Source organism: Carettochelys insculpta, chromosome 6, assembly GCF_033958435.1.
Source record: "Carettochelys insculpta isolate YL-2023 chromosome 6, ASM3395843v1, whole genome shotgun sequence".
NCBI classification, from domain to species: domain Eukaryota; kingdom Metazoa; phylum Chordata; order Testudines; family Carettochelyidae; genus Carettochelys; species Carettochelys insculpta.
The window spans coordinates 8,348,936-8,368,934 of record NC_134142.1 but is presented as its reverse complement, the minus strand read 5'-3'; the positions used below and the strand labels follow the sequence as shown (position 1 = coordinate 8,368,934).

The 19,999-nt window shown below is 47.2% G+C and overlaps 1 protein-coding gene across 3 annotated transcripts in view; it reads right to left on the bottom strand.

Annotated features, from left to right (window-relative positions):
- Positions 1-19,999, bottom strand: part of FRMD6 (FERM domain containing 6) — an 80,960-nt gene that overhangs the window by 37,218 nt on the left and 23,743 nt on the right. For 2 of the 3 annotated variants that reach the window (XM_074996206.1, XM_074996207.1), the window contains exons 2-3: positions 4,128-4,375; positions 1,599-1,689 (exon numbers count right to left, since the gene is read on the bottom strand). In XM_074996206.1, the coding sequence (XP_074852307.1) occupies positions 1,599-1,689; positions 4,128-4,226 (190 nt within the window). In that variant the 5' untranslated portion in view covers positions 4,227-4,375. Of the gene's footprint in view, positions 1-1,598; positions 1,690-4,127; positions 4,376-19,999 lie in introns of those variants that run through there. The other variant, XM_074996208.1, reaches the window with a different exon arrangement.

Here is a 19,999-nt window from a genome sequence, read left to right as displayed (position 1 = left end):
TAACTATTATTGATGACAATTTCCTAACTCAAAAAAGTGTTGCTGCCAAAATGGGGGAGTTCCGTACTACACCTCACATGAGCCCCATGCAGGGGATGTGTTGCTTCCATAGCCACGCTCAACTCCTGACATTGCCAAATGGTTATCAAACTTGGAGGGGTCTCTACCGGGAGCTGGATTTTTCGTGGGCAAGGCAGCAAGGCCCATATCCTCAAGGGCATTTAGGATGCTCACTTCTAGCAATTTCAATGGCCATTAGCAGTCTAAATAGAGATTGGAGCGCCAAGTGAACTATCAAGCCTTTAGACCTCACCTGACCCTGTACAACCAGACTGTCCCTTGCCATTTGAGTTACATGATCAAGGTCTTCATTGGATAGTAAAAGCTTCTCCAATAAATTCCAACCCCTATGTTTCAGTTGCTGAGAAACTTCAGAAAAGAGCGTGGCACTCTGTGTGTGCCTAAGCTGCACTGAGCCCGAGGCGCCCTTCCATCCACACATAAATCAGTCGGGCTCTGCTCAGCATTCAGGTCTGAGAACTCTGCTAGAGTCAGATCTCCAGTCCTGCCAAGAGTCAGGTCCAAACCCTGTCGCCTTGCTAAGTGGACACAGCTCAAGCCACAGTCCTGAGCCAGGTCTGCATAGTGCAGTATGGATGTGTTAACATGACTGGGAGGCCCCAGTCCAGCAACTGTAAGCCCAGGTTTGCAGTGCATCATGCGCCAGGAAACACTGTCCATGAGCCTGGGTCCCTAAGACCTGGGTTCACAATGCAACGCAGACGTACCTTCAACATTCAGTCAAGCACTTGTGCAGGTACTTAAATCCCACTGACTAAAATGAGAACTAACCACCTCCTCAAGTGCTTGGTTGAATTGCTTGGGCAGGGGCTTAATTGCTTTGGTGAACTGGGCTCTCAATGCAGCATGGCATTTCCCACAGACTGAACTTGTCAGGCACTGAGTCATGCCAAGGACTGCTAGATAACTCCCAGCAGGACAACCCCCTTTGTAGAGATGCTGTTTGGTGAACAGATACGGAAATAAACAGTCTTGCACAAAAGCTGCGGGGGAAACTTGGAGTCAAAACATGTGATGGCTTCCTTCAAGTTGTAAAGAAGAATGATTTGTTGTTTTTGAAGGGGTGGTTTGCCAGGAACTATGCAAAGTGCTTTAAAATGTCTGTTTAAAGGCAGCTGTGTTCTCCCAGGGCTTGATCCAACTCTCACTGACTTAAGTGTGGGCTGAGCAGGTTCCCTGGAGACTAGACAAGAGCAGAAAGCACAAGGCAATTACATAAAATATATCGCAAATGGCAAGAAAATAGAACTTCGACGTGAGCCAGCAGCAACCCCAGAGCTTTATCCTGTCACTGGACAGAGCACACAACAAAGGGGGATTTTTGGGTGAAGAGGAGCAATACTGTAACAGCCAACACTTTATATTATCATCCCTTTTATAAAAGTGCTCAAGTTGTTTATGAATATTTCACTCCAGAAACATCAGGCTTATTCCGATCCTGGCAGCCCACATAGGTCTGTTGCCTCTGTGCGTTACAGAATTTTGTTTGAGGAATTAGAGTTGAAACCAAGACTTACTTTGTATGACGCTGAGCCCAAAGAGATGGCAATCCCTTAGCCTCAGAAGGTCACACACCTGGACGAGTAACTCACGACATACTATTTTAACCTGCATCGGAAAAAAAACAGGACTGAAAATATGAATGGGAATCTGTCAACAGGTTCAAGGTGCGCTTTATAATCTTCAATCAGGCCCCATCCTGAAGCTGATGTGCATTCATGGCTTCCGGTGAAGGTTAATGGAAGCGTTGCATGTGTGCCGAGAAATACAAAACATTAGGCACATACATTATATATGCTATCCCCTGCACACAGTGAAGCCCAGCTGAGCTCGTTACCCACTCGATGAAATAGATATTGAGCTTTCCAAAGGTAGGCCAAGCTGATCACTACTGTTGGTATCAGCCTAACAAAATTAATTGTCTGCTACAGGCGAGGCCTTCCAGATCTTCAGGTGTTGGTGCATTTCAACAGCTCCATGGCCACTTTGGACGTCAAGGCTGTTTCTGTACTGAGTGCAGCAGCGAGTCAGTACTTTACAGGAAGGACAAAACTCTGGTCTTCCCCACGGATGAAAATCAGCTTTGCGCAGAGGGCTGTGGCATCAGGGCTAAGACGCGCCAAAGTCCCAGGACTTTAGTTCAGCATAGTCCCTGAAGAGGGCCAAAACCTACCCCTTGTGTTAAAACAGGATCTTCTCCAGAGGTAGCAGTATTAAGGCTTAGTTGTGACAACCCAACAGTTCCCATTCCAGCCAACAGAGGGCAGAGGTGCACAACCACCCTGGGCCTCACAATGTAAAGGGCTTACGCAAGTTTTAGGAACAAAGCAAACTAAAAATGACCCCTTGCTGCTGCACCTGTTAATTCACAGTTCTCTGAACCCGAGGTTCCCAAAGGGCCCAGTTCTCCATTGCCCTGAACAGTAATTTACATCACAGCAAAGGAAGTATAACTCCACCCTCCTAATTCTGTAGCATTTCCACATTCACCAAGCACCACAGCAAATAACAGCACCACAATGCAGGAGACTGGGAACCAGGCACCAAACTCCTGGTTCAGAATCTCATTCGCCTGTAGAGAGGAACAATTTTGTTTTCTTTCTCCAGACTAAATGCCAAAACTTGGCCCTTTGAAGAGTTCAGAAACCCATTTACTGTCAATAGGTTCCACTCTGCCTCTAACTTTCATCCTCTCCCAAGCAATGGAGGCTGGGCACACACGTCACAGGGCATAACTCGACTCAGTCCCAACGAAGCCTAACAAAGTGACTCTCACTTCAAATACCAACAGTTGGCTTTAGATAGGGTGGTGCACAAAGAATGAATTCTCAGAGCACCAAGAGGGTAAAATCCTACTGCGCCTTCTCAGATTGGTTGGAAGTAGACATACATTTTCTGTGTCCTTAATCAACTTTCTTTTATACGCATAAAACAGAGAGGTTACAGAAACAGTCATGAAGGTAACTCAGCTTTTGCACCCCCTCCAGCTGCCACTTTTCCATACCGTTTAATGCAAACGTGCATTGAGCAGCAAGGCAACTGCTTGTCGAGTTAGAAAAGGCAACCTGCTTGTCACTCATTTTGCATGATTGTGCTGCAAGGAGAATTGCTCTGGGCAAATAATTCTGCTCTTCTGTCAGTCAAGTAGCAGCCTAGACCAGTGGTTTTCACTGCACGCGGTGTGCCATGTGAAATGTCCAAGCGTGCCATGACATTTCATCAATTTCCCCTCACTGTGACTCTTTGCAGAGCCACCTTGGGTGAGGGGTCGGGGGTGGAAAACGACGACCCCACACCAGCTGAAGCAGCAAGGCTGCCTGAGTCCCAGCTGGTGCAGGGTTGGACAATTTCCCCATGACTTGCCTCACGGTGGCTCTTTGCCGAGCCACCATGAGGGGAAATGCTGACACAGCAGGACCCCTTTCGTGCCGGGAGGCAGCTGAAATGCTGCTTCCCGGCCTGAATGGGCTGGCGGGGAGCCCACCCCCACTCCCTGCTGTGGCAAGGGGGAGAGAGGGCTTGAGCCTGTTGGAGCTGGAACACAGTTTAAATGCCATGTGCTGGCTCCAACAGGCTGGCAGAAAGGGGACCTGCTTTCAGTGCTTACTCAGCACCCCTAGCATGACGTTAAGCAGAATTGGGAAATGTGTCTGTGCTCGCTGTCTAAGATGGAGCATTCTGTGGTAGATTTGAAACATTAAAGCATTTGATCCTGGTTTAGCTTGTTGTATGCACCGCTGTGTTGCAAACCTCCCAAGTAAGACCGTAAATGTAAGTAAACGCAACATTTATGAACAACTGATTCAGCTGAAAACAGAGTGGCTGTGCTGTGGAATGGTTTGTCTCACTGAAGTGTGCCGTGTGACTGAAAAGCTTGGGAACCACTGCTCTAGCCCACCTGTATCACATCCATCAGTGTATGACAAGTCAGACTCCATTAGTAAAATAAGGGCAACCTTGACAATGCCAGCTGGGAGTACATCCTCCTGGGAGACCCAGCGCCAGGCAAATGCCCAGAAAGTACCCGGGTTAAGGCAGTTACCTACATTTATGATGATGTTGAGCGAATCGTCGTTGGGGAGGAAAATACAAACACTGCGGCGGTCTTGCATGACTCTGTTATTGTGGAAGTTCAGTTTGTTCATTGTGTTCTGGGCTCTCTCTAGGGGTTCAATGGGGCGCTCCGAGTCCTGGCAGAAACCTCAGGGTCAGAGCACTCAGCGGCCAACAGCTTCTCCTCATCACACCCGTCGCAGGAAGGACATTCTGGCCTCTCTCGCAGGGAGTGCCATAGCTGGAAAGGAGAGAACAGTGTCGCATTAGCAGGGAAGGAACCTCACCAGCCTTCCTGGAACTGCAGAAGGCTTTAGCCCCCAGGGTGCACTGCAGTGGAATTATTTAATCTAATAAGAACGGCCACATGGGGTCAGACCAAAGGTCCATCTAGCCCAGGCTCCTGTCTTCTGACAGAGGCCAAAGCCTGATGCCCCGAGGGAGTGAACGAAACAGGTAATCTCCAAAGCGATCCCCCTCCTGACGTACATTTCCAACCTCTGACAGACAGAGGCTGGGGACGTCATTCCTACCCATCCTGGCTAGCAGCCATTGATGGACCCACCCTCCGTGAATTCATCTAGTTCTTGTTGGAACTCTGTTAAACTCCTGGTCTTCACAATCTCCTCTGGCCAAGAGTTCCACAGGCCTCCCGGGCGCTGCATAAAGAGAAACCTCCTTTTGTTAGTTTTAAACCTGCTCCCCCTTATTCTATTCGGTGACCCCTCGTTCTTTGGTTGTGGGAACAAGTAAATCACTTTTCTGTATTCACTTTTCCCACACCAGCCACGATTCTATAGACCTCTGTCCTATCCTGCCTTAGCCTCCCTTCTTCTAAGCTGAAAAGTCCCAGTCCTTTTAATCTCTCTTCAGACGGCACCTGTTCCAAGCCCCTCTTCATTTTTGTTGCCTTCTTCTGAACGTTTTCCAATGCTGATACATCCTTTTTGAGATAAGGCGACTACATCTATACGCAACATGGTGTGGGCGTACCATGGATAGATCTACCGAGGCTCTCCCAACCCAAGACCAGAGCTTCTTCCCTGGGGGGAAGAATACCTCAGTGGTTTGAGCATTGGCCTGCTAAACTCAGGGTTGTGAGCTCAATCCTTGAGGAGACCATTTAGGGATGGGGGCAAACAGATGTCAAGGATGGGGCTTGGTCCAGCCAAGAGGGCAGGAGACTGGAGTAGATGACCTCCCAAGGTCCCTTCCAGTTCTAGGAGATGTGTATCTCCAATTATCTTACAAGAGAAAAGGATTCCCCACTCCTGGACTAGATAAACACAGACATACATGACACATGCCCAGCACCCCACTTCACCACCCAATCCCAGCCACGCTGCGACCCTCTGCACCAGGTCAGCACAATGCCACATTTGAGTTCAGCTTGGCTGGTCTTCTGTCACAATGGAGGTGAACTGAGCGGGAGGGGTCACAGAGCCACTCAAATCTGCAACCAGCTGCCCTCAGACAGAGGTGGCTGGGCCAAACCTGAATGGGCAAGAGAGTGGCCAGATGCATTCCCTGTAATCTGAGCGCTTGGGCAGCTGCCCAGGACAGCCAGTTGCTGTCCAGTTGATTGGCAGGGCCCCCACAGCGTGTGTTTCTACTGGTGGTGGACTTCTGCACATCCCTCGGTTCACACAAAATTTATTCCACCCAGGGGTGGAATATGCTCATTGCTGCTTCTTCAGGGCTCTCTGCACTGGAAGACCACCTAGCTTCACCTCCTCCCAACAGCCTCATCCCCACTTCTCTGCCCACAGGATTCGCTGAGCAACCGCTTCGAGACCTGCCATGTGTACGGTCATGTATGGGAGCCAGCTAGGAACCTGAGGCTGAGGGAAGGACCAAGGGAGTTAACAGGACAGTGTCTATGCAGCAGAAGCCAGGCCCTGATAGAGCTGGCTAGGCAAAGTAACATAGCAACATCCATGCAGTGCAAGCTGGATGTACTTGAGTCACTAAACCACTAGTAGAGCAGTGCTGGCCAGGAGAGGGTTAATATAGTGCACCCATACTGTCGGCGCCTTGGCTGGCCTGCGGAGGGGCCAGAAGTGTATGTTTGCCTAAGGCCCAGTGATAGGTAAATCAGGTTGGGTCCGCCTCCCTTGGGTACCCTGCCCCCACCGACTTACAGCTTGCACCAAAAAGTCAGCTGGATCAACATTAATTTCCTAACGCTGTTACGCATTTACAAAGCGAAGCGGAATTAACAGCGGCAACTCCAAATGCTTCTGCACTGAGAGTAAACTCGCTGGCTGCGATGAGGCAGTACAATTCACCGTTGCTCAGTTTCTTATGCAGTAGCCTCTATGCTTCTCCAATGCTACCCACGCATCCAGAAGGTAAGTTCGGACCACCTGCCTCTCTGAGGATTAACGTGGGATTGATTATTCCTCATTCGAAACATCCGTGCCCAGTTCTAAGGGGACAGCAGCACACAGAATTACCAGATTCAGAACAGGCATAGCAGGGAGCAGCAAACGATGCTGAAATGCCCTGGCCCTGCTTCTGCAGACCTGCGTCATTAAGACCGACCACTACTGAAATGGCCATCAAATGACCCCATCTGTATAGACAATGAGAAGTCCTGTGGCACCTTAGAGACTAACAGATTTTCTGGAGCATAAACTTTGGACCATGGTCTTTGCCCATGAAAGCTTATGCTCCAAAACATCTGTTAGTCTATAAGGTGCCACCAGACTTCTCGTTTTTGTGGATGCAGACAAACATGACTACCCCACTGGTACTTGTCACCATCTGTAAAGGGCTCTCTGAGGCCACTGTTGTCAGTAGAAACTGGAGAGTTTGGAGGTTTGAAAAACAAGTGCAAGTTTACTCAAGTTGGCCATTTCGAAAAGGGCAAACAAAAGTGCCAAGATATCCAGGTCCCAACTTCCTCTTACTATTGAAATATTTTTGTGCCTGTGATAAAAGTGGAACACACTTTTGGGCCAGGCTGGTCTTTGGTTGCATGGACTCTGATCTGGCGCACATGCAGACAACTAGCCGTCCGTACGAGAGCAGTCTCAATGAGCTCAATGGGGCAACTTACCGTGTGTAAATGATTTACAAGTTCAAGGAGTTAGTTAATTCCTGCTACAAATCTGTCCTAATATGCAGGCCACCCCGATGTCTGCACGCAGAGTCTGAACTCTTGCGAGTGGTAGGTTAAAGCCTGGTGAGTGACTAGCATCAAATTGCCAAGGTTTACACACAAAGTAGAAGATGCTATTACACCAGTTTTACCTTGGGCAGACTTTACCATCCAGTCAGTTTCATTCTAAATCCAGAAGTCGTAAGTGCTTTTATGGCACTCTGTTAAAATGGTCCTTCACAGAAATCGTTTTCAGACTGGGTCTGTGATCCCAACCGTATTAAGGTCCCAATTCAACAAGGAACTGAAGCACATGGATAACACTGAAGCAGGTTGCTAGCCCCACTGACTTGGGCCAGTGATGCACTTAAATACTCTGCAGAAACAGAGCCTTATTCTCTGTAAAAACCCTTCCATTATGTCACTTGAATACCACTCTAATGCCTCACCTACACAGGCAACGTTGCAAAGGGGACACGACGTACCATTTTACTTCCATGACCACAAAAGTGAGTCTGCAAAAACAACAAGAAGTCCTGAGGCACCTTATAGACTAACATATTTTGCAACATAAGATTGCATGGGCAAAGACCTGGTTCATCAGATGCAATCAATCAATCAATACATCAATCGAGTATGTATCAGAGCTACACAGAACCCTGAAACTTTTTGGGACAGGAAGCTCACAGAGACATTAATTACAGTGGCCAAAAATTCCAGCTGACCCTGAAAAGCCTTGAATTGGCAGTTTTATTCTTCTGGCTTCATTTAAGACAAGCCTCTAACAGGCTTTACTGGCATATTAAAAAGTGTGGGGGGATGTATATATGGCAGGAACAAAACAGAGTTCTTTTTGGAAAGAAAAAGGAGTGCATTTGGTTTTATTTTGCTGCAGCCAGCAGAAAGACGACTGGGTAGTGGGAAGTACCTTTAGAACTGCTCAGCAACAGAGGCCCAATAGCTCTGCTGTATTTAATCCTCTTTTTCCCTCCTCTACCATAATCACTTACACTCTGACCTCTACTTCTTTCAGGATTTAAACAAAGGAAAAAAATTAAAACCCGCTTCTGTTTTTACAAGCCTATAAATTAAAGGTTCATAATTCTTTCCTTTTGGTTTTTATGGAGGTGAACTATTCATTCCTAGGCTGTGTCTACACGTGCCCCAAACTTCGAAATGGCCATGCAAATGGCCATTTCGAAGTTTACTAATGAAGCGCTGAAATGCATATTCAGCGCTTCATTAGCATGCGGGCGGCAGCGGCGCTTCGAAATTGACGAGCCTTGCCGCTGCGCGGCGCGTCCAGACGGGGCTCCTTTTCGAAAGCACGCCACCTACTTCGAAGTCCCCTTATTCCCGTGAGCTCATGGGAATAAGGGGACTTCGAAGAAGGTGGCGTCCTTTCGAAAAGGAGCCCCGTCTGGACGCGCCGCGCGGCGGCAAGGCTCGTCAATTTCGAAGCGCTGCTGCCGCCCGCATGCTAATGAAGCGCTGAATATGCATTTCAGCGCTTCATTAGAAAACTTCGAAATGGCCATTTGCATGGCCATTTCGAAGTTTGGGGCACGTGTAGACATAGCCCTAAAGAGTTAACCTAAGTGAATCACATTTTAAAGTCCCGCCCCCATCAAAGGTACAAGAAGGATTTTAGAATTTATTGTCTTATTGAAATTGGACTCCTTAAATGGTCTTAACCTCAACAAAGTTTCCTCTTAAAATCTATGAGCCAGATCCTCAGTTGATACACATTAGCACAGCTCCGGTGATGTCAACCAGCTGTGGATCCGGCTCCATAGTGTGAATTAAAACTGTGCAGTTTCTATATTCAGAGATTATCTATTGGTAATTAACGCACCTAAAACCAGAAGTAATGCTTCTACTGACCCTCTTTCGACTTGTTAAATGAGAAGCACCTGAAGTCTCACGAATGGGAGGAAACCACAATTTTCTTAGTAGCTTTTTTAAAAAAAGGAGAAAGTCAAAAAGATTTGGAGACATGAATAATCCTTACTTACAGCATTTTGTAATGGCACTGCTGAAAGGCTCTGCTCAGGCAGGAGATAATAAAACAACTGCCACAATAACGATCTTGTGAAACATTCTAAAGTGTCAAATTCTCCGTCTCTGATTACTCCATTCAGCGCTGGGAATAAAGCGGATGGGCCAGTCTGAAGGCGCCCAGCGTATGTTTGTCTTCAGACTCCAAGCACCTTGTGTGCTGGAACACAGTCAGATGCCTCAGCTTCGATCCGGTGACAGGCCGCGCACTTAGCGATGACAACCCATCTCTCCCCCAGCACTGGCGTCATGCAACAGCAACCCTCCCAGCTGGCGAGCAGACAAGGGCAGCTTTACCTGTCCAGCTACGCGGGTGAGATTTTACTATCGCTTCTGGCTCTTTCCAGGAAAAGCGCCTCATCTCCTTTGACTGGAACGTCACTTGTTTTCAAAACAGGTCACTTGTAAGCTACCTTCCAGAGTAAGACCCCAGTATGTCTCCATTCTCCCGCAGAAATGGATTCCCATTGCTGTTCCTCACAGATCCCACAGCTTAGACATGTAAAATCCCATTTAATTAACTTGTTCAATGTCGGGTTTAACCGGTTAACCAATTAAATGGGGGTGGGGGAAGGGGAGTGGGAGTGGCTCCCCTGCCACTGAGACAGGCTGGAGTGCCCCAGCCCGTGGCATGCACCTGGCCATTGAAGAAGGCAAATGCTCCAGCCAGGCTGGAGGGCCTCTACCTGCAGTGCTTCCAGGCGGGATCCACTGCAAACCAGGGCTGTTTTGTCTGTCCTGGAGTGCCCCCCATCCACAGCGGGCCCCAGGGGGCGTGAGAAGCAATCTCCACAGAGGGCAGGGGGACTGCGCCAGTTCCCACTGGTTAACCATACCAGTAAGCCTCATCTCTTTAGGGTGAGGCTTACCAGTTAACCAGTTAAACATTAACATCCCTCCCACAGCTGACAGGTTATTCCCCCTGAGGTACTGACTTGTCTGTTAGGTGCTCTGAGGGCTATATTTAGAATGAAGGACAAGTGCAAAGGGCCAGTGTGGTCCCATCGCCTCTTTTCTAGTGTATCAAATGTCTTATATTGCGCTCAGACGTGCGGCACTAAGCACCACAACTGTGCATCTGACACTCGCTGTCCAAGGCAGCACTGCCTGAAGGATAAGGCACAGGGCTGGGACTCGGGAGATATGGAGTCAAACTAAGAGCAAAGTTCAACCTCAAACTAAAACGGCTCTAACAGCGAGAGTGATTAATCCCAGCACACACTGCTAAGTAAGCCTCTTCCACCTCTACTCCTTGGGGCGTAAGCCGTTCTCAACCATTCACCAGCGTCCCTGTCCTGGGCGATCTTTTCCAGTTCTGGCAGGGATGTAAGCGCTCCAACTGGAGAGATTCTTTCAATCTTGGAGTCTTGGACTTAGATTTTCAGAAACCCTAAGAGGAGGTCCCTCAGCTAAGGCTCTGAGGCAAAGTAAGCTGTCTTGAGATAAGAGGGAAGGTCCTTTCATGGACTGATAACTGGTTAAAACAAAGGGCAGGAATAAATGGCCAGTTTTCAGAATGGAGAGAGGTTGAGAGTGGTGTCCCCGCAGGGTCTGTGGCGGGACCAGTCCTGGTCAACATATTCATAAATGATTTGGAAAAAGGGGTAAACAGTGAGGTGGCAAAACCTGCAGGTAACTATCTTGAGTAGTTTTTGTAAATCCCAGGCAGATTGAAGAGCTACAAAAAGATCTCTCTCCAAAATGGGCGACTGTGCCATAAAATGACAAATGGCATTTACTGTTGATGAATACAAATTAACAGCCGTTGGAAAACATAATCCCAGCTACACATATAAAACAACTGGATCTAAATTAGCTGTAATCACTCAAGAGAGATCTTGGAGTCAAGCGGAAAGTTCTTTAAAAACCTCCATGCAATGCGCAGCAGCAGTCAAAAAAGCGACCAGAATATTAGGAATCACTAAGGAAGGGACAGAATAAGACAGAAAACATCACGCTGCAGCTATGTAAACCCATGGAACAGCCACATCTTGAATACTGTGTACAGGTGCAGTCACCTCACCTCAAACAGATGTTTTGGCATTGGAAAAGGGTAACAAAATAACTTAGGGCATGAAACAGCTTCTTTGTGAGGAGAAATTAATAAGACTGGGACTTTTCAGCTTGGAAAAGAGAAGACTAAATAGGGAATACCACTGAGGTCCATAAAGTCATTATGGCATGGAGAAAGTAGATAAGGAAGTGCTATTTACACCTTCCCATAATACAAGAATTAGAGAGTCACCAAACTGAAAATTAACAGGCAGCAGGTTTAATACAAACAAAAGTGTGCGATCCTTTACTATTTTCCTCATTCCTGTGAAATTTCAATCCAAGATCACATTTTTCTTCCCTAAAAAATCATCATGTAACATCACTGGTGGAGAAGAGCTGCTGTGTGCAACAACTGGTTCTGGGATTCCTACAGAGAGCCAGGAAAGCACTAGAGATGCTAGGGGACATACGGAGCTAGTTAAGTGTAAATTATTCAAAGGCAAAAGGCTTCATTAAGAGAGAGACCATCAATCTGCACAGTGGGGTGGGAAATTACTTTTGCCTGAATTCCTATCTGCCCATTCTCTAAGCTGGGGTGCACAGAGAGGGGCAGGCCCCCTCGGGGGGGAGTGAAATTTCGCACAGGGGCGCAGCACGATCAGCTGCTGGGTCTCAGGCTCATCCATCTCATTAAGTATGTTGAAATATATGACTGTTTTTATGTCTGTGTAGTCACATTTATATGCTGATTGATAATGTTTTCACATTCTACAGACTTATTTTCTTAAATGCTTCAAAAGTTGTTTTTTTTTCCCCTGTATGAACATAACCGAAATTTCCATGCAGGCATTTTCAGGGGGCGGGGGAGGGTTGCTAATCGCAGGGACGAAAAAGGGGGCCCGGCATGCAAACTTCGCTCACCCCTGCTCTATGGAATACCTCACGTTATCATCATGACGCGAGAGGAGAGGAAGGGGGGCTGTGTTTGTCCAGCTTGTTTACTTTGGATCTCTGACAGCATGTTGCACAGTCACTCAAAGAGGTTGTACTCAGTTTACAAGTCAAAATACATCCGGGGGAGATTTTAGTGAGTGCCGATGGGAGGGGCCTCTGGGCTGACACATGGTGAGTCAAACCGGGGCCCTCTGTAGCAGGGAGCTGGAACAGACTCACATCCTGTGTTGATGGGCGCAGACGGAGACCAGGAAAACACCCGGAGCCAGCGGGTTATGTCAGCACCAGAGCCTGGGTAGGTAGCTGAACAATGCTCCTTCTGCCCCTCATCAGCTGGAGCAGAGAGCGAATCCTCAGCAATACCTGGGTAAGCCCCAGGCTTCCCATTACGCGCTACGCCGGGGGCAGCTCTGTAACCCCACGGCCTCGAGGATGCGACAGGAGAGACAGGAATGGAAGAGCCGCTGGTTGATGTTGGGAGAAGGGGGAAGAACCCAGCGTGCTCTCCCATAGCTGGGCTGCCTCTGCAAGTCCTACAGGAGTCCACAGCAAGAGGCAATGTTTTCACCCCGGGAAGCAGCAGATTGGGTCCAATGATACCCAGGGAGTACAGGTCACCATTCAGGGCAAAACTGTGCTCTCAAAGCAGTGCAAAGACGGCAGTCTGTCAGTTTCCTCGGGGCGGGGGGTTGATCTCCAGCCTAGGGACCCAGCTGTGTCCTTCCTCCTGCTGCTTCACCACCCAGAATCCTCGAGCACCCACACAAGCCGTCGAGCGACGCTCAGCTCCGGCGACATTCCGCAGCTCCGAGCAGCAGGAGCACGACTCCCATGCAGCCCCTCCCCCAGATCTCAGCCACGGGCAGTTCCCAGCTGTCTCCCTCCGTAGTCCAACAGTGCAGTCCCGAAGTTGTGGAGATGCCTCGCCCTCAATAGCTCCCAACTCCTTCCTTCTTGGCTTAGAAACTCTGCAGAACCCTTATGGCAGCACATCAGACTGGTACAGGCTTTCTAACAAGCACACTGTCCTGCGATTTTTTTTCCCCCACCGTACCTGGGCCATGCACATTTCAGGGTGACCACGAAAACTCAGGGTTGCCAGTTCTTACTCTTAATTTGGTGTTTTCTTAAAGCCCCATTTCCTGATGTAAAGTGATGGCGTGAAAATCTCAGCTTCCATTTAAAATCCAAGCGAACTTCTAGACCTTAGGGTTGAAGGGAAAACCCTGAAGATCTAATCCAAGATGAAAACACCCCTCCCCCTCCAACCATATTTATTATTTTTAAAATCTCATGATTTTTGAGGCAACCTCATGATGTTGGGAGCCCGAATTGTGGTTTGTCAACATGTGGGTAACAATACCAAAAATGCAATTAATATCCAACTTGTTCCACACACAACCACCCAAAGGCACTGTTCCTCACCAGGATCAACAGTTACACAAGCCTTAAAGGTCTCCAGGGGTCAGCAATTTGCATCTCTGGAGCTGCACGTGGCTCTTTAAGTACATCTTTTTGGCCCCCAACGCTAGGATTGCAAAGCTTTAAAAAAAAAAAAAAAAAAAAACCAAAAAAACCCTCTCCTGATTATTTTCAAGAAACGGTGAACATCTAAAAGCCCAACAACAAACAACTCTAAAAAGCAAACAATATGTGATCTTTAAACGTTGAATAATTCCCCCTTTAACATGTGCACTGCATTGTGGGATACGATACCATATCTGTGCTTTGATCGTGGCTGCAGCTACACTAGCAAGTTCTTCTGAATAGTAACAGAGAGGAAGCTGTGCTAGTCTATACACTATCAAAACAAAAAGCAGTCAAGTAGCACTTTAAAGACTAGCAAAATGGTTTATTAGGTGAGCTTTCGTGGGACAGACCCACTTCTTCAGACCATAGCCAGACCAGAACAGACTCAATATTTAAGGCACAGAGAACCAAAAACAGTAAGCAAGGAGGACAAATCAGAAAAAGATAATCAAGGTGAGCAAATCAGAGAGTGGAGGGGTGGGGGTGGGAAGATCAAGAATTAGATTGAGTCAAGTATGCAGACGAGCCCCTATAGTGACTCAGAAAGTTCCCATCACAATTTAAACCATGTGTTAATGTGCCGAATTTGAATATAAATGTCAGTTCGTCCACTTCTCTTTCCAAAACAGAGCGATAATTCCTTTTCTGTAACACACATACCTTGAGGTCATCGACAGAATGCCCCATTCCATTAAAATGTTGACTAACTGGTTTGTGCATCTGGAGTGTTTTGATGTCTGTTTTGTGCCCGTTGACCCTTTGTCTAAGGGAGTTAGAAGTCTGTCCAATATACAAAGCACCTGGGCATTGTTGGCACATGATGGAATATATGATGTTAGTAGAGGAGCATGAGAAAGTGCCCGTGATTCTGTGAGTAACCTGGTTAGGTCCAGTGATGGTATTTCCAGAGAAGATATGTGGACAAAGCTGGCAGCGGGCTTTGTTGCAGGGAAAGGTTCCAGGACTGGTGTTCCTGGGGTATAAACTGTGGCTGTTAGTAAGGATCCTCATGAGGTTGAGAGGTTGTCTGTAGGAGAGAACAGGCATGTCACCCAGGGCCTTCTGGAGTGTAGCATCCTGATTAAGAATAGGTTGTAGGTCTTTAATAATTGGTTGCAGTGGTCTGAGTTGGGGGCTGTAGGCGATGACCAGTGGTGTTCTGTTCTTGGCTTTTTTGGGCTGATCTTGGAGTAGCTGGTTTCTGGGTATGCGTCTGGCCCAGTCGATTTGTTTTTTTTAAGGCAGCTCTTTCGAAAAGTCCCACAGTGTCTACACACAGCGTTGCATGGAAAGAACCTGGCACTCCTTTTGAAATCACTCTTCCTTTCCTGTTTCAGGAAGAGTGTGCCCTTTCAAAAGCTTCTTTCGAAAGAAAGCGTGTGTAGACGCTCTGCAGGGACCTTCTTTTGAAGGAGCAGGGGCTGTTTGGACGCTCTCTTTTGAAAGAGCGGATTGCTCTTTCGATCCGCTTTTTTGTGTGTGGACACACGCTTTCAAAAGAGCTTCTTTCAAAAGATCTCTGTAATGTAGACTGTGTTACTAATTATGTCTTGATTTTGAAACGGAAAAGAACTTTGCAGCATCCCTGCTGTGAAGGGCAACATATTATAAGAAAGAAAACTGAAATTAAACATGAAGTAAAGTTGGCATAATGAAAGTGGACTTGGAATGGCTTCCAAGAAGAGGAAAACTGAAGATGAACACAGAGAATTTCAAACTGAATTTCAAACCCAGTCCTGAACATTTATATCTCATTCAGCTGGGCTCCGTCTATGTCTCATTTGCAATGAGAAAAATCGCCAACTACAAAAAATGCAACCTTGAGAGGCATTTTCTCAAAAACCGCAATAGTTTTGCAAAACAATACCCAGCTGGATATACCGGGCCGGGGGGGGGGGACGGGACATGTTGGAGCTGCTATTCAAAGCAGAGCTAAGTAAGTGCACATTTGCTAAATGGGTGAAATCACCAAGTAGCATAACTATGGCTACTTTTGTGGCAACAAGAGCTCATGAAATGAGGAAAGCCATTCGTGGATGGTGACTATACAAAAGGTGCTTTATCAAAGTATCAGAGCAGCTGTACGTTGATTTCAAAAACAAAAACAAATTTGTTCAGAATCTAGTTTTCCCCAGAGAGAGAGAGAGAGTTTAGGAGTGAAAGTCAGGAAGATAGTGGTATGTACACACACATTTGAAGTCTGAGGAAAGAGAATCTTTATAAAGTTTGTGAACATCCTACAGGAAACCTGTGTTGCATTACAAATCATGGTGTGCGTGCAGTTATTAAAATTGCACTTACAAAAAGTACAGTTGGACGTTATTTATTACGGAGCACCTCGTATTCACATGCATTGTGGCTCTTGAATTATTGAATTTTTTATGGTATTTGAAGAACACACAAAAAAAACCCAACCAAGAATGACTCTTCTTGCTATCTGGGTTGCTGACCCCGGCCCAGGCCCAGCCATTTGGAGGCGGCAAGCCAACACAAACATTGGGAATGGTTTCCAAAAGTGAGACCCACCTAGTTTTTCTCTGCAATACCTGGTCAGGTTTGTCCCAAACTGTCCAAAAATATTCTACTCTGGGCTAAAATCCAGCACCGTGGTATTTCAGATGGCTCAGTTTGGTTTGGCAAACTAGCGAGCGCAGGATGCAATTTTCAAAGCTGTCTAGGGGATCTGATGTGCAATACCCACTCCCCGGGCAGCTTGCAAAATCTCAGCCGTAAATTTAAACTGATGCTCATCATAATCACAACCATAAGGGCGAGAAGTGATTCAGGCTGCCAAGGACATTTTGTAAGCCTGCAGCTGATTTTCACTTGGGCTCCTGCCCTTGGCCAGATTGTGTAAAGAGCACAAGTGAGAATCAGGCCCGGAGGGCATTCTGAAGAGCAATTATAAACTTTTTTGATAGTGTGTCTACAAACAAAGGCTTCCTGGTAGAGGAAAGATCTTCATACATTAGAATTAAAATACAGGTTGAACCTCTCCAATATGGAGCTCTCTCGAACAGCAACATCCGTGATCCAGCATGAATTTAGTTAGCCAGGTGACCAATTATCATGGGTGTGGCCAAGTTTCCCATAGTCCCATAAATGTTGTTAACAGCCCTCAGTCCTGGCTCTGTGTTGTGTCCTGTCATTTAGCTGTAATTTACCCCTATATGTCTTCTAAGAGCCCAGGAAGCAGAAGAATTGTTGATAATGTGCTAGACAATACTGACCTCCTGTGGTCTGGCAAATTCTCTCACCCAGCACCAGTCAGGTCCCAAGAGTGCTGGACAGGAGAGGTTCAACCTGTATGAATGTTCATCTTTGAATTTGTTTCTCATAAAGCTTCTTGCAGTGCTTCCCAATTAGTGAAGATTTTTGATCATAAGCTCTCTGGAGAAGGGAGTTTTCATTTATTGGGGGTAACTTTTTTCAAATGGCATTAATCAGGGTGCCAAAGCGACAGACTCCTCTGTGCCTAAAACCACTCATTGAAAGTCAGAAGGGAACCAAACCCCTAAATGTCTAAATCACTGTCAAAAATCAGACTCCAGTAACCTTTTCAGATGCGTCTTAGGCCACTAAGTAATTTGGGCATTTCTGAAAATTTTACTCAATGCCTTTGCCCAGTGGGATTTGAACCTGGTTAGCTTTTAGGTCAGATAATATTGCATTCTTAAAATCACCCTCTCTTCCTAGGTGAGCCTACAATGAAACAAGGGCTAAATTGTGGCGTCACATTCATTTAAGTAAGGATGAGACTGGGTTGATAGTTACTTTGCTGAAGAATCAAGCAAAGCCAAGGTGAGCGCTGCAAGGGTTTGGGATCCTTATTAAAACTCCAGAAGCATCAGACACGCCAGCAAAGGGAACGCTGCAGAGCGCAGAGGTAAGTGTACTGTTTTTTATGCAACTGATTCCTTGTTTGCGATTTGTCTCTGTGAAGCAGGGAGAAATAAAACCAACCACTCAGAGTAAAGGAATGCCAACTAAACTGAACCCCGATACAAGGGAATGACACAGAGAAGAGTTGGGCACAACTGGAGTCATCACCTTTCCCTGTGAATTCCTTGCCGATACTGAGGAGAACACCCAACGAGCTCAGTGAATGGAGCCGCAGGCACTGCAGAGGTTAAACTACAAACAGCTTGTGGCCTCAGGAGGGTATATGACTCCAACTCCACCGAGACGGTCTCATATTTCCTGCTGAGACGGGAGACGGGGCTTGTCATTTTAGAAATTAAAAGGCCAAAAAAAGACACATCAGCTGAAAATAGCCCCAGGCACAGAGCACGCGTGCACTGCTGTTTCAGACAGCGTGATGCAGAAGCAAGCTTCCACCAATATGCAGCTCAGAGGCAGACCCCTGGCAAAATGAGCCCATGGCCTTAGGATACGGGGTGAAGAAATCAACCGGGATAAAGGGCTGGCACCAGTAAGGCCCACAGCCCAGTGTGTGGCAGTGTAGCTAGTTGCTGTCCCACCCTCAGCCTCTCTATTGCCTAAGAACAAGGCTCCGTTCCTGTCCCTTTTGGTTCCCGTTTGGCAGCCAGGACTCCCCACAGTGCTCAGCTGCAGGGTGAAAAGTCTTCAGGCAAGAAGCTGAGTTTAGGTCAGTTCTCTTCCTGCCAGATCCTCTCCTGCACAGCGAACAACTCAGGAGCATCTCACATTATTTAAAGCTAACACAGTATCTTGTGCATGAGATGTACAGTGCAAGTTTATCGGCGGCTATGTAGCAGTAGTTGGACTACTGAGATCTGTGTGAATGCTTACTATAGGTTGAACCGCTCTAATGTAGAACTCTCTCGTCCAGCAACACCCATAATCTGGCATGATTTTAGTTACGTGACAACCACTTATCATGGGTGTGGACAAGTTTCCTGGGGTCCCAGAAAGTTTGTTTCCAGCCACCAGTCCTGGCTCTCAGTGTTCTGTGCTGTAATTTACCCCTAAATGTCTTCTCGGAGCCCAGCAAACAGTGGAAGGGTTGGTAATGTGCTAGTCAGGTGCTAGACAATATTGACATCTGCAGTCAGGTCCCAAGGGTGCCAGATTAGAGAGGTTCAGCTTGTAGTCTGGGTGCCTCAATTTCAAGGGGCCAAATGGAGAAACCTGAAGGCAGCAGCTCATAACTCGTTTTAAATCCAGGCTGCTTCAGAGGTGCAAGTCGGCCCCTCAGAACAGAGGAACCCTGAATCATTAGTTCCTTTTGAAACTCCTGGACCACTGTGCTTTTCCCATATGGTATCCTGGCAAACATACGCCTGCCTCCCTCCTCCCCAACATCCATTACCATCTGTGAGATATTACTGCATGGGACGGGAGCTGGCTTTCTCTGCGAGCCACAGAATTGCGGACAGCAAGATTGGTCTGTGTCATCGGATTTGTGGGACTATGGTGCTGAGTCAGCTACAATAGTTGGTACTATTTTTTGCCCTGCGGCGATTAGAGTTGATTCTTTTTCTCACCAGGGACAATGCTACTCACCAATTGGAAAAGGAGATTTGGTGTTAAGCCAGCAAAATCAGTCACCTAAGCAGTCCTACTGTGCCGAATTGGGGACTGCAGTCACACTACGATTACCATAGGCTAGGAGAGCAACGAGGCAGCTTAGAAAAAGGAAATACCCAGCGTGGTTACACTGCTGGTATGCTGAAAGCTCTGCCTGGCACCCTGACCAACATCACCCGGAAACAAGGAGATACTCCCCAGCTGTCTGTCGTCTCCTCTTAAAACATAAGTTTTTGGGACAGGGACAGTCTTTCTGTTCTGTGTTTGTACAGCTCCAAGCACAGTGGGGTCCTGGACTATGCCCAAGATGCCAGCACGCTACAATACAATAAGTAACAGCCTAATAAACTAACCCACTACGACTGAGGGTCTGCCTATACTTACTGGACGCTGACATGCTGCGATCAATCTTCTGGAGTTCGATTTTGCCAGTGTGCGAAGACATGGCAAAATTGATCTCTCTTGGCTCGGCTGCTGACCCTGGTGCTCCATACGATTGCATGGAGTAAGGGATGTCGGCGCAAGCCCAAAGAGCCCTGATCTACACTAGGGCAAGAAGTCTGTTCTGATATGTCGCTTCTAACTACACTAATGGCATAGCTAGAACTGGGTACCTGGGATTGACTTTGTACCCTCATCTAGACCAGGCCTAAGGCAACCCTCTGGGCCCCTCTCCCTAAGATGGATTGTATTGACTGCTTCTAGTTTCTGTGC